General features: G+C 45.4%; 2 protein-coding genes across 2 annotated transcripts in view; both read right to left on the reverse strand.

The window, feature by feature from the left end:
• Window positions 1-6,601, reverse strand: part of LOC141444485 (26S proteasome non-ATPase regulatory subunit 13-like) — an 8,934-nt gene extending 2,333 nt beyond the window's left edge. Inside the window, exon 1 of the mRNA XM_074110036.1 lies at window positions 6,404-6,601. Within this exon, the coding sequence (XP_073966137.1) occupies window positions 6,404-6,601 (198 nt within the window). The remainder of the gene's footprint in view (window positions 1-6,403) is intronic.
• Window positions 6,602-7,848: 1,247 nt separating this feature from the next.
• Window positions 7,849-14,180, reverse strand: part of LOC141444901 (uncharacterized) — a 31,025-nt gene continuing 24,693 nt past the window's right edge. Inside the window, exon 14 of the mRNA XM_074110653.1 lies at window positions 7,849-13,509. Coding sequence (XP_073966754.1) covers window positions 8,678-13,509 — 4,832 coding nt within the window. The 3' untranslated portion in view covers window positions 7,849-8,677. The remainder of the gene's footprint in view (window positions 13,510-14,180) is intronic.

Below are 14,180 nucleotides of genomic sequence, written 5' to 3' on the forward strand. Positions count from 1 at the left end.
ATCTATATTTTCATAATAATATTAAGATATGGCAAATTCAGTAGTTGTCAGATACCGTATTCTTAGCCCTTCTTCCCGGAGAAACGCGACTTGCTGCTGCAGCTCGTGCACTGTGCGCCTGCGCCACCTCTCATAGTGAGCGGCGGGAGTAGTGTTTAGGCACTTGTCCCACCGCCGACGATGAGCGAGAAGAAGAGCGAGTAACTAGAAACGAGTGGGCGAGCAGTGAAAAGCGAGTGTTCGAGCACGACGGGCGATTACTCGCTCCACTCGCTCGAGCCGGGCGGCCGCCAAGCTAACAGCGCTGAGCGAGTATCGCTGAGCTTCTATAGCTCAGCGAGTTTTATAGCTCTTGTCTCTGCGACAAAAGATGTAAGAGCGAGTTCTCGCCGGCAGTGTGAACTATTAATATATATGTAGAATTATGAGTATGGTCCTTGTATGGTCATTACTATGTGTGGTCTATTAAGGATTGGCATTATAGCACTTACGAAACGCCAGTGTTGCCATGCGTGGCGCGCTTGACAGAGCCTGAGATCTGGACGCGGGAAAAGCGATCGTCAATTGTCAGTTTGTAAAAGGAGTCTGGCCCGAGTCGACAGTCTCAGGAACTGTTACGCGTTTCTTTATTATTTAGCTAGGCTTTTCCTTAAGTTATTGTGAATCGTTATGATAGCTGCATTTCTAAGATTTCAGTGAACGAGTGTCGTATTGTTTTGGTTTTATCTTGACCACAATTAGTGGACTTTTGTTAGTTCTTCAAAATAGTTTCATTCTCTGCCCGAATCCCACTTGTTATGCCCACATTGATCATGTTACGGTCGGATCCCGGCTCTCTAAGTCCTATCTTACGACATCAGAAGTGGTCCGAACGGGCAAATGAAACTAAATTTTCGTATATCGTGTGAAATTGTGATTGTGCTAGTTACGCGCAGTGACATTATCAAAGTGTTTTTTTACTTATTTTAAAACAATATCGAATGAATGCAACTGCCCTTTATATTGATTGCACACAATCTTTGATACTAACACGCATAAAATGTGGTTAAATTTTACGTTAAATCGGAAAATAGTGTGATTTTACAAAGAATTTAATTTTTTTTTCGTCTCGTTATTGTAATCGTTAAAAAAAAGTTAAAGAAATTTAGTACATGCAGTCATGCCATGTTTTTTTGATGTGACTTTATTCTTGTGTCACACTTGTGTGTTTATTCGTAATTATGTTATGAAATGTACAAGCGTGGTAATTTGAAATCTGTGATAATAATAAAGTCAATTTTGTGTTTTCTTTTTCATAAAATGCGTCGAGAGTTTAAATCACATTTAGTTACGTTGGCAATTCTTCTAGTCTGTCATGAATGTCTCTTGCAGCCAGATTAAAAAAAAAAGTTAAACGTCAAAGTCACTGTGTTTGTTTACAACAAAGTTAAGCCGGTAAATTTGGAATATTTCGTAATTTTTAGTCGGTGTAAACTATGAATAGTAAATTTTTTTGTAGCGATCTATTTTGTAGCGCACGAAGCATTATTTGCGGTTACAGGCAGTATGAATGACGAGATGGATAAGGTAACAACGGAAAATTGGTGAGTTTTCTTTTATCATTCGGCTCTATTTTAAACTTATTTTCTTTCTCTTGGTTATCCGTTTAACCCAAGAGTTGTGTTAAGTGAATTGATCAGTACTGAGAACATTCGTTATATTTTGCTGGTGCTGGTAATATAATTGCGCGTTGAAGAAATCGTAAGCTCATGGGTTCAGTCTAAGCGACTGGTTGCCGAAAACAAAAACAATGAGTTCATTCTATACGCCACACTTAGTAAGTGTATTTAGAGAACTTTATATTATGAATATGGATGTGGTACATGTTCCTTGGCATGTACATGAACACTTGCAATATCAGTGTTGTCTGCATGATGCATAATTAATTACATTATTATAAAGACGAAAGCGTAATTTTCAGTTATTGCAGACTGCAATTTGTAGTAACAGTCTTACTCTTAAGGACACTTGAGTTACCAATGCATTGTGGTCACGCCTTCATACAACAGTGGTTGTATTTCAACCAATGTTACCTATTTGCATTAAAAATGTCAACAGATAGAACTAAACATTTACTACGACCCTTACCTACCTTACCTTTGTGACCTGAAATTAATGTGAATCTGGATAATTAATGCTTCTTTTCATGGTTGTGATGTATGGATTGGATGTTATTAAAAACATATTTAGCAAAACTGAGTTGCTTGTTACCCCAGAAACCTTGAGTATTTAACATTTTGTTTTTAGCTTATGTGGTACCTCAATAACACATTTGAGAGTGTCATGGTGTGATATCTTTGATGGGTATTAGCAAAGATTTTGTTTAGTTACATGACTAATTTTATTTAATTTAATTTTTGTAAACTTCACTCCTTAGTAAAAAGAAAGTTTATGTGGCTCATTGATTTATTTGAGTTTTGTCTTTTGCCGCGATTTCTGTGCAATGTGAACTTTTGTGATATCAAATAATGCAGTTTTGTGTTGCTTGTGAGTAAAGAGAGATTACAGAGAGTTACTACAGACTAAATTATTGCTACTACTAACAAAATCAAGTTAGTACAAACAATATTACTGTACTGCTACTGTAAACAACATAAAGTCGCATCTGCAATGCCCTGGTGTTGCTGGTGTGTGTGGTGGTGGTCTACTTGCCGTCGGAGGACCCACTTGCTCCTTTGCCGTCCGGTCGAGTAAAGAAAGAAAAAAAAAGAAAATACAAGTTACTAATGTTTTTTCCACTACAATCAACTTCTTTTCAAGAGTCAATGACTACATTTGGGTATTGATGAAAAAGGGGGTGATGACTTTTTGTAGTCGCTTAATTTTTGAGAGCCAATACAAAAAAAAAAGTGTTGCTGCTTGCAATCAACTACATATCGAGGTCTGTCAGTAGCGAAAAAAAAAAAAAAAAAAAAAAAACGTCATGCTAAGTTTACACAACTCTGACAAATCTATGTTGAATTACTTCAAATATTGAAACAGGATAAATCATTTAATTTAATGCAAAATAGAACTTAGCTTCTTATCGGGAAAACAAAAAAAAAAACTGCTGAATGTGTTAGCTAAATAAACTGACATTGTTTTATTCAAGTTCTTTATAAATGTGTGACATTTGCTATCAAAAACTTAGCAAATAATGAATAGTGTTTTGTTGGATTTTTTTTGAGTTGAGTTACTGTACTTTACTGTGTTTGGGTTACATACAAGGCTTTATGCCGAGTAATCTGGTTATAATTATAACAACATAGCCTTTTTTATTCTGAACTGGTAGTTTATTTCTACTATTTCTGTGTATTTTGTTATAAAATGTCTATAAGTTCTGTGTGTCTTTTGGCATGAGCCTCCTCCAGCTGCCTCCATTGCACTCTGTCGGCTGCGGCTCTGGTCCGGTGGGGCCCCGGGGCTAGGCGGAGGTTGTCTTCCTTTCTTGTTGGTTAAAGTATGGGAGTGATCTGGTTAGGGCACAGGTTTTTGAGACCTGATGTGTGGTTTGTGCAATTCACTTTTTTTTCTATTAGTGATATAGGTACTGAAATTGATCGACATTGTGGATTTGCTAATTAATCAATAGAAGCTGGGAATTCCTCATAATTTTTGCTCTGAGTGTGTATGGTCTGCTAATGTTATTTTTGTTTGTCAATAATGATTTTCTGTAAATAATTAACCATTTCCTGAGAGGTACTGGATAATGATGATATTTTGTCTTGCAACCAATTTGATAATTTTGTTGGTCGGTGGACGGACACAGATATTGATGTAGATAGAGTTATGGCAGCAGAAGGAAAAGACAAATCTGATCAGCTGGATATGAGAGGGTGCGGTTTGGTATTAATGTTTTAGAATGAGATAATTGTGGTGTAAGGGGATCTAAGCTTAAGCCTCACCTGTAAGTTTGCAACCGTTTGGAGATGGTGCCTGTGGGTAAAGTGCTGGACGGTGTGAGTGTGGCAATGGCAACTTGCAACTGGCAAGTGATTCAGATTATTCGGAAAATGTAAGATCTTAAATTCATGTTGAAGATTTCTGTATTGTAGAGTATCTGTTGGAGCTGTTGTTTTCTAACAATGTTACAAAAAAAAAAAAGTATTTTTACCTATAAAAGAGTGGTGGAGTCACAGGGATGACTCTGAGGAAAGTCACAGGGATGACTTGTAGGAGAGTCACAGGGATGACTCGTAGGAAAGTCACAGGGATGACTTGTAGGACAGTCACAGGGATGACTCGTAGGAAAGTCACAGGGATGACTTGTAGGAGAGTCACAGGGATGACTCGTAGGAAAGTCACAGGGATGACTTGTAGGACAGTCACAGGGATGACTCGTAGGAAAGTCACAGGGATGACTTGTAGGACAGTCACAGGGATGACTAGTAGGAGAGTCACAGGGATGACTCGTAGGAAAGTCACAGGGATGACTTTTAGGAGAGTCACAGGGATGACTCATAGGAAAGTCACAGGGATGACTAGTGGGAAAGTCACAGGATGACTTGTAGGAGAGTCACAGGGATGACTCCTAGGAAAGTCACAGGGATGACTGGTAGGAAAGTCACAGGGATGACTGGTAAGAGTCACAGGGATGACTCATAGGTAAGTCACAGGGATGACTGGTAGGGAAGTCACAGGGATGACTGGTAGGGAAGTCACAGAGATGACTTGTAAGAATGTCACAGGGATGACTAGTAGTGGAGTCACAGGGATGACTCGTAAGAGAGCCTTAAGAATGAAAGGAAAAGAGAAAAATAAAAATGGCTGCTGAAATAAGCATGACTGGTAGTTAAGTCACAGAATGGAATAATGGTTGGTTCTCTCTCTCTCTTTCTGTCTCTCTCTCGTTTTCACTCATCTTTAAGTGATACTATGCGGAATTTATCAGAATAATGTCTAATACTATTGTTACTGATTTTGATTTGTGTGTGTGTGTGTGTGTGTGTGTGTGCGTAATTTTATTTTGTTTTGTGTGTGTGTTGTGGTCAGAAGTGGCCGAGCGAATATTATGATGCTATTGTGTCGATTGTTGCAGATTAAACACACGAGACGTGTGTCTTGTAGGATGCCGTGTAGAATTATGAGTATGGTCCTTGTATGGTCATTACTATGTGTGTCTATTAAGGATTGGCATTATAGCACTTACGAAACGCCAGTTGTTCATGCGTGGCGGATGACAGAGCCTGAGATCTGGACGCGGGAAAAGCGATCGTCAATTGTCAGTTTGTAAAAGGAGTCTGCCCGAGTCGACAGTCTCAGGAACTGTTACGCGTTTCTTTATTATTTAGCTAGGCTTTTCTTAAGTTATTGTGAATCGTTATGATAGCGAGCAGTTCTAAGAGTTTCAGTGAACGAGTGTCTTATTGTTTTGGTTTTATCTTGACCACAGTTAGTGGACTTTTGTTAGTATCGCTGAAATAGTTTCATTCTCTGCCCGAATCCCACTTGTTCTGCCACAAAAGATGTTAAGAGTCGGATCCCGGCTCTCTAAGTCCTATCTTACGACATATATGTATCTTTTACTCACACAGGATCTTATCTCTTTTGTTCGTTTCTTGAGCGAGAAAATAGTCGATAGCCAATCGCTTCCTCGCCGGCGGTGAGACAACTGCCTTAAGCTCCGCTCTCACCAGAGATGTGCAAGGATATGTTGTGAGGAATGTGTTTTTCATGTCATGAACCAATAGAAACGCTACATATACCATGCCTCACTCCACTCAGCTGTTTCCACCAGAGATGCGCTGTGTTTCTATACCCCCTTTAATTTTTGACTTTATTTTATTTTTAGTATGTTTGTCTATGAAAGATTATACAGAATAAACATTATTATTATTATAACGGCCACAGTAATCCATCATCTGTGAAAAATTAATGTCTAGTTATTACGGTTTAAGAGATAGAGCCCTCTCATTCTGAGGGGAGGCCTGAGCCCTGCAGTGGGACGTATATAGGCTGGGATGATGAAGAGATAGAGCCCTGTGAGAGAAGAAGGACAGACAGACAGACATACAGACTAAGAGAGGAGTCTCAGTAATAGGATACCCTTGGGTACGGAACCATAAAAAGCTTGAACATCAAGATCCATAACTTCCCAGTGAACTTTATGAAATTACTTGCTTTTGCCCGCGGCTTCGCCCGCGTGAAAAGTACCCTATGTTACTCACGGGCCCATAAACTATGTCTATGCCAAAATCACGTCGATCCGTCGCTCCGTTGCGGCGTGAAAGACGGACAAACACGCAAACATACAAACACACTTTCGCATTTATAATATTAGTATGGATAGTACTTATGGATTTCTTCTCTTCTTCTTTAACTTAAGAGTTATACTCTTGTCGGTGGAGTATCTTCCACACATCCCTCCTTTGAGCCATCCTCTGACCTCTTGATACGACGCGACGCCGACTTTCTCTCTTATCTGATCGATGTAGCTGCGCCTAGATCGACCTCTTCCTCTCTTCCCCTCGATCTTTCCTTCCAAAATTGTTTTGAAGAAGTCGTCGTGCCGTATCAAATGCCCGATCAAATTCCCGCGTCTAGCATCTATAGTGTTCAGGATTGTTCTCCGTTCTTCAACCATTCTCAAGACTTATGGATTTACAGGGTACATTTTTGTCCCATATTTTTTTTAACTCACTATACGTACCGTAAGATTGGGGATATTTTGACCCAAAAAAAGGTAACTTAGGCTCATCTCACACAAAATCGTGTATGTATTTTCATTTTTGTTTTTTTTTGTTTTCTTGGCATTTGGTGTTGAAACCTTGGGGCCTTGGGGGCCAAGTGCGCGTCGGCTGTATAAAGATTTGTCGACGCGCCTAATAGAGGCCTCGGGCGACCAGAGGGCTGGCCACTATATTGCACAGCGTATAAGTATCGCTATACAACGAGAAAATACGGCCAGCCTTCTGGGCACCTTACCCATTGACGGCGATTTAGGCCAAATTTTCTATCTATAGTTTAATTGTTTGTTTTTAACAATAAATTTATTTTTGTTGTTTATTATTTTAAATTTTGTTGTATTTGTGTGTCTTTGTGAATGAATAAATTATGTCTTCTTTTTTTCTTTTATATGAAAACTGCATAAAGGGCCTAATAAAATACACTAAAGCATAGGCGCAAAACTGAAATCGGGAACGAGTTATTTCAATGGCCAAAGTTACTTTTTAGGGCTAAAGTAACCCGATATATAGTAGACGATTTTTTCCCGTCCGACCCACCTTCACACTGAGCCTTCACACCAGTGTTAAGGTAGGGAAATTACTTTCCCAGCCTTAACACTAGTATGAAAGAAGGTAAATTATATTACCAACCTTCACAATAGTAGTAAGGATGGGAAGCCTGGGTATTTTGCCCTTCGAGCAACTGAAGCTACCTAATTAACCTAACCTACCTATTTTTGTATTAAAATATAATATTTATATAAATAAGTGGAACCTAGCAGTGGGACCAACAGCGCGAAAGGTAAAGCGTTGCCTGCTTACCCAACGTTAACACTGTAGCTAATCATATGTATGATCCACCGTCACATTGATTATTTTAAAATAGGTCAGTATGAAGGCTGGGAAAGTAATTTCCCTACCTTAACACTGGTGTGAAGGCTCAGTAAGGTTGGTTAGACGGGTTTTGCTGGCGTTTGTCGTTTGTGCCGTCACAATGTGACTGTTTTTATGTATAGTTTTTAAATGGGTCCTACAGCATTGCAGCTTACCGCAACATTTTGCTGAGTGGGATCCAATACAAAACGATACATTTATTTAATTTTTTTCCTTCCAAAAGTAAGGGAAGTAAATCGCTGTTCTCTTTCTCTCAAATAAAAGAAAAATATTTCCAAATATCATTTTAATAGTTGCAAAACTGTTAGAACATGTCGAAGAAAATACAATTTTTAGTGAAATAATTAATTAATTAATAGTAAAGAGTTAATAAGGCATCTTAATTATACAATAACCCAGGAGACACACTGGCGAAGCTATATTAAATATTATTATATCTGATCACAATTTCGATGCTGATATACATAGTTATATAGCTCATGGCTGATTTCGGCTACTGCGATTGTTAAAACTATTGGACGAGAGGGCTAAGGCTGTTGATAGAACACCGTGTTTTTCTAAATATTCGTTTACTTCAAAGGGACAATCTCAAAAGAAGTTAATTTCTCTAAGACACTAGTGGCCTTACTTACTGTTTAAAAGAGAATCAAGAGTTAAGATAACTAACTATTAGCATTTTTAGATAAGTGAGTAGACAGATTTGTGGTAGACATTTGTTTCGAGTGTGGAAGAGAATCCGTGCGCAGGTTTGCCACCCTGTGGCAGGGGATCCGGTGGTATGGTTTGGAGGACTTGTTATGCCCCTCTTGGCACGAGTCGTTACTCATTCAAATCGTATGGCTGTTCTGGTGTTTTTATAGTTAAGGCCTTTGGGAACTGACATGTTTATTATCTTTTGTTCAAAGTTCCATAATAAATAAAGATAAAAAAAAAACTTTTAGCAGTAAAACAGGATAAAGGTCAATTTATGAAGTTTTTACTGTCCATAACTAATCCGTGTCTAATTCACACATATATAGCAAAATAAACTTAAATATGTGGATTTTTTTTGATGCCTCTGTTATGTGTCACGTTAATGTCACTTATCAAGTTTGTTTATTTTAACAATCACCGTCAGAGCCTGGTTTACCGGGTTTGTCAGGTTTGCCGGGCTTGCCTGGCTTGCCTGGCTTGCCTGGCTTCTCTGTGTCATCACAATCGTCGCCAGAGCCTGGTTTACTTGGTTTGCCTGACTGTCCTGGTTTTCCTGGGCCTCTTGGGTTGCCTGGTTTGCCTGGTTTGTCTGGCTCTCCTGGATGTCCTGGGCCTCCTGGGTGGCCTGGTTTGCCTGGCTCTCCTGGGTGGCCTGGTTTGTCAGGTTTGCCGGGCTTGCCTGGCTTGCCTGGCTTCCCTGTGTCATCACAATCGTCGCCAGAGCCTGGTTTACTTGGTTTGCCTGACTGTCCTGGTTCTCCTGGGCCTCCTGGGTTGCCTGGTTTGCCTGGTTTGTCTGGCTCTCCTGGATGTCCTGGGCCTCCTGGGTGGCCTGGTTTGCCTGGCTCTCCTGAGTTGCCTGGTTTGCCGGGTTTGCCGGGCTTGCCTGGCTTGCCTGGCTTCCCTGTGTCATCACAATCGTCGCCAGAGCTTGGTTTACTTGGTTTGCCTGACTGTCCTGGTTTTCCTGGGCCTCCTGGGTTGCCTGGTTTTCCTGGGCCTTCTGGGTTGCCTGGTTTGCCTGGCTCTCCTGGTTTTCCTGGGTTGCCTGGTTTGCCTGGCTCTCCTGGTTTGCCTTGCTCTCCTGGGTTGCCTGGTTTGCCTGGCTCTCCTGGTTTTCCTGGGTTGCCTGGTTTGCCTGGCTCTCCTGGTTTGCCTTGCTCTCCTGGGTTGCCTGGTTTGCCTGGCTCTCCTGGTTTTCCTGGGTTGCCTGGTTGGCCTTGCTCTCCTGGTTTGCCTGGGTTGCCTGGTTTGCCTGGCTCTCCTGGTTTGCCTTGCTCTCCTGGGTTGGCTGGTTTGCCTGGCTCTCCTGGGTTGCCTGGTTTGCCTGGCTCTCCTGGTTTTCCTGGGTTGCCTGGTTTGCCTGGCTCTCCTGGTTTGCCTGGTTTGCCTGGCTCTCCTGGTTTTCCTGGGTTGCCTGGTTGGCCTTGCTCTCCTGGTTTGCCTTGCTCTTCTGGGTTGCCTGGTTTGCCTGGCTCTCCTGGTTTTCCTGGGTTGCCTGGTTTGCCTGGCTCTCCTGGTTTGCCTTGCTCTCCTGGGTTGCCTGGTTTGCCTGGCTCTCCTGGTTTTCCTGGGTTGCCTGGTTTGCCTGGCTCTCCTGGTTTGCCTTGCTCTCCTGGGTTGCCTGGTTTGCCTGGCTCTCCTGGTTTTCCTGGGTTGCCTGGTTGGCCTTGCTCTCCTGGTTTGCCTGGGCCTCCTGGGTGGTCTGGTGTGCCTGGCTCTCCTGGGTTGCCTGGTTTGTCAGGTTTGCCGGGCTTGCCTGGCTTGCCTGGCTTCCCTGTGTCATCACAATCGTCGCCAGAGCTTGGTTTACTTGGTTTGCCTGACTGTCCTGGTTTTCCTGGGCCTCCTGAGTTGCCTGGTTTTCCTGGGCCTTCTGGGTTGCCTGGTTTGCCTGGCTCTCCTGGTTTTCCTGGGTTGCCTGGTTTGCCTGGCTCTCCTGGTTTGCCTTGCTCTCCTGGGTTGCCTGGTTTGCCTGGCTCTCCTGGTTTTCCTGGGTTGCCTGGTTTGCCTGGCTCTCCTGGTTTGCCTTGCTCTCCTGGGTGGCCTGGTTTGCCTGGCTCTCCTGGTTTTCCTGGGTTGCCTGGTTGGCCTTGCTCTCCTGGTTTGCCTTGCTCTCCTGGGTTGGCTGGTTTGCCTGGCTCTCCTGGGTTGCCTGGTTTGCCTGGCTCTCCTGGTTTTCCTGGGTTGCCTGGTTTGCCTGGCTTTCCTGGTTTGGCTTGCTCTCCTGGGTTGCCTGGTTTGCCTGGCTCTCCTGGTTTTCCTGGGTTGCCTGGTTTGCCTGGCTCTCCTGGTTTGCCTTGCTCTCCTGGGTTGCCTGGTTTGCCTGGCTCTCCTGGTTTTCCTGGGTTGCCTGGTTGGCCTTGCTCTCCTGGTTTGCCTGGGCCTCCTGGGTGGTCTGGTGTGCCTGGCTCTCCTGGGTTGCCTGGTTTGTCAGGTTTGCCGGGCTTGCCTGGCTTGCCTGGCTTCCCTGTGTCATCACAATCGTCGCCAGAGCTTGGTTTACTTGGTTTGCCTGACTGTCCTGGTTTTCCTGGGCCTCCTGGGTTGCCTGGTTTTCCTGGGCCTTCTGGGTTGCCTGGTTTGCTTGGCTCTCCTGGGTTACCTGGTTTGCCTGGCTCTCCTGGGTTGCCTGGTTTTCCTGGCTGTCCTGGTTTTCCTGGGTTGCCTGGCTCTCCTGGTTTGCCTTGCTCTCCTGGGTTGCCTGGTTTGCCTGGCTCTCCTGGTTTTCCTGGGTTGCCTGGTTGGCCTTGCTCTCCTGGTTTGCCTGGGTTGCCTGGTTGGCCTGGCTCTCCTGGTTTGCCTGGCTCTCCTGGGTTGCCTGGTTTGCCTGGCTCTCCTGGGTTGCCTGGTTTGCCGGGTTTCCCGGGCTTGCCTGGCTTGCCTGGCTTCCCTGTGTCATCACAATCGTCGCCAGAGCCTGGTTCACTTGGATTGCCTGACTGTCCTGGTTTTCCTGGGCCTCTTGGGTTGCCTGGTTTGTCTGGTTTGTCTGGCTCTCCTGGATATCCTGGGCCTCCTGGGTGGTCTGGTTTGCCTGGCTCTCCTGGGTTGCCTGGTTTGTCAGGTTTGCCGGGCTTGCCTGGCTTGCCTGGCTTCCCTGTGTCATCACAATCGTCGCCAGAGCTTGGTTTACTTGGTTTGCCTGACTGTCCTGGTTTTCCTGGGCCTCCTGGGTTGCCTGGTTTTCCTGGGCCTTCTGGGTTGCCTGGTTTGCCTGGCTCTCCTGGTTTTCCTGGGTTGCCTGGTTTTCCTTGCTCTCCTGGGTTGCCTGGTTTGCCTGGCTCTCCTGGTTTTCCTGGGTTGCCTGGTTGGCCTTGCTCTCCTGGTTTGACTGGGTTGCCTGGGTTGCCTGGTTGGCCTGGCTCTCCTGGTTTGCCTGGCTCTCCTGGGTTGCCTGGTTTGCCTGGCTCTCCTGGGTTGCCTGGTTTGCCTGGCTCTCCTGGTTTGCCTGGTTCTCCGGGTTGTCCTGGCTCTTCTGGTTTTCCTGGCTCCCCTAGGTTGCTTGGGTTGCCTGGTTTGCCTGGCTCTGATGGGTTGCCTGGTTTGCCTGGCTCTTCTGGTTTTCCTGGGTTGCCTGGTTTGCCTGGCTCTCCTGGGTTGCCTGGTTTGCCTGGCTCTCCTGCTTTTCCTGGGTTGCCTGGTTGGCCTGGCTCTCCTGGTTTGCCTGGCTCTCCTGGGTTGCCTGGTTTGCCTGGCTCTCCTGGGTTGTCTGGTTTGCCTGGCTCTTCTGGGTTACCTGGTTTACCTTGCTCTCCTGGGTTGCCTGGTTTGCCCGGCTCTCCTGGTTTTCCTGATCCTCCTGGGTTGCCTGGTTGGCCTTGCTCTCCTGGTTTGCCTGGGTTGCCTGGTTGGCCTGGCTCTCCTGGTTTGCCTGGCTCTCCTGGGTTGCCTGGTTTGCCTGGCTCTCCTGGGTTGCCTTGTTTGCCTGGTTCTCCTGGGTTGCCTGGTTTGCCTGGCTCTCCTGGGTTGCCTGGTTTGCCTGGCTCTCCTGGTTTGCCTGGTTCTTCGGGTTGTCCTGGCTCTTCTGGTTTGCCTGGCTCTTCTGGTTTTCCTGGGTTGCCTGGTTTGCCTGGCTCTCCTGGGTTGCCTTGTTTGCCTGGCTCTCCTGGGTTGCCTGGTTTGCCTGGCTCTCCTGGTTTGCCTGGCTCTCCTGGGTTGCCTGGTTTGCCTGGCTCTCCTGGTTTGCCTTGTTTGCCTGGCTCTTCTGGTTTTCCTGGCTCTTCTGGTTTTCCTGGGTTGCCTGGTTTGCCTGGCTCTCCTGGTTTGCCTTGTTTGCCTGGCTCTTCTGGTTTGCCTGGCTCTTCTGGTTTTCCTGGGTTGCCTGGTTTGCCTGGCTCTCCTGGGTTGCCTTGTTTGCCTGGCTCTCCTGGGTTGCCTTGTTTGCCTGGCTCTCCTGGGTTGCCTTGTTTGCCTGGCTCTCCTGGGTTGCCTTGTTTGCCTGGCTCTCCTGGGTTGCCTGGTTTGCCTGGCTCTCCTGGGTTGCCTGGTTTGCCTGGCTCTCCTGGTTTGCCTTGTTTGCCTGGCTCTTCTGGTTTTCCTGGGTTGCCTGGTTTGCCTTGCTCTCCTGGGTTGCCTTGTTTGCCTGGCTCTCCTGGTTTGCCTTGTTTGCCTGGCTCTTCTGGTTTTCCTGGGTTGTCTGGTTTGCCTGGCTCTTCTGGGTTACCTGGTTTACCTTGCTCTCCTGGGTTGCCTGGTTTGCCCGGCTCTCCTGGTTTTCCTGATCCTCCTGGGTTGCCTGGTTGGCCTTGCTCTCCTGGTTTGCCTGGGTTGCCTGGTTGGCCTGGCTCTCCTGGTTTGCCTGGCTCTCCTGGGTTGCCTGGTTTGCCTTGCTCTCCTGGGTTGCCTTGTTTGCCTGGCTCTCCTGGGTTGCCTTGTTTGCCTGGCTCTCCTGGGTTGCCTTGTTTGCCTGGCTCTCCTGGTTGTCCTGGGTTGCCTGATTTGCCTGGCTCTCCTGGGTTGCCTGGTTTGCCTGGCTCTTCTGGTTTTCCTGGGTTGCCTGGTTTGCCTGGCTCTCCTGGGTTGCCTTGTTTGCCTGGCTCTCCTGGTTGTCCTGGGTTGCCTGGTTTGCCTGGCTCTTCTGGTTGTCCTGGGCCTCCTGGCTGTCTTGGTGCTCCTGGTCCTCCTGGCTTTCCAGGCTGTCCTGGTTGTCCTGGTTTATTAGGCTTGGTCCAAGGCTTGTTGTCGTTATTGCATGGCTTGATGCAGCTCACAACAGTTGGGTGATGTCCACTTATGTCTGGAATGGGAATACAATCGATATTATCTTTCTCACTCATATTATACTGGTAGCTTCGAGGTTTACCTGACGTGTGATTAATCTCTTAGACCTTTATAGGAGCAATTTTTCATATTTTTTTTCTTACCTCCGCATTATATCTGTCTCTCTGTCTGTCTGTCCGTCTGTCTGTCCGTTCGTCTGTCACAGAGCTCTATCTCTTGAGCTGTAATAGCTAGACACATAAAATTATCACAGATTATGTATTACTGTGGCCGCTATAACAAGAAATATTAAACATAAAATAAAGTCAAAAATTAAAAGGGGTCGTCATTCAAGAAACGTGTTTTTTCAGCGTTTTTGGTTGCTAGGCGTTGTTAGGCGTTGCTAGGCGTCCAAGGTGAGAGCCGGCAGTTGCTAGGGGCAACGCCAGTGACCGTTGTTTGAATGCTTACCTACATATTCTATAAGTTTGCGATTTTAGTGGTGTTTTGTATTAGATTTTTAACAAAAGTATATAACTGAACTGTTTTTATAACATTGAACGGAGGTACGGAACCCTTCATGTACGAGTCCGACTCGCATTTAACAGAATTTTTGTTAGAAACTAGATACTTCAGAATTGTTATAAAACTAACCTTACCAAACCCATATAGGGTTCTACAGGATAGTACTCCAATATATACTGAACT

This window comes from Choristoneura fumiferana, chromosome 30 (genome assembly GCF_025370935.1).
Source record: "Choristoneura fumiferana chromosome 30, NRCan_CFum_1, whole genome shotgun sequence".
NCBI lineage: Eukaryota > Metazoa > Arthropoda > Insecta > Lepidoptera > Tortricidae > Choristoneura > Choristoneura fumiferana.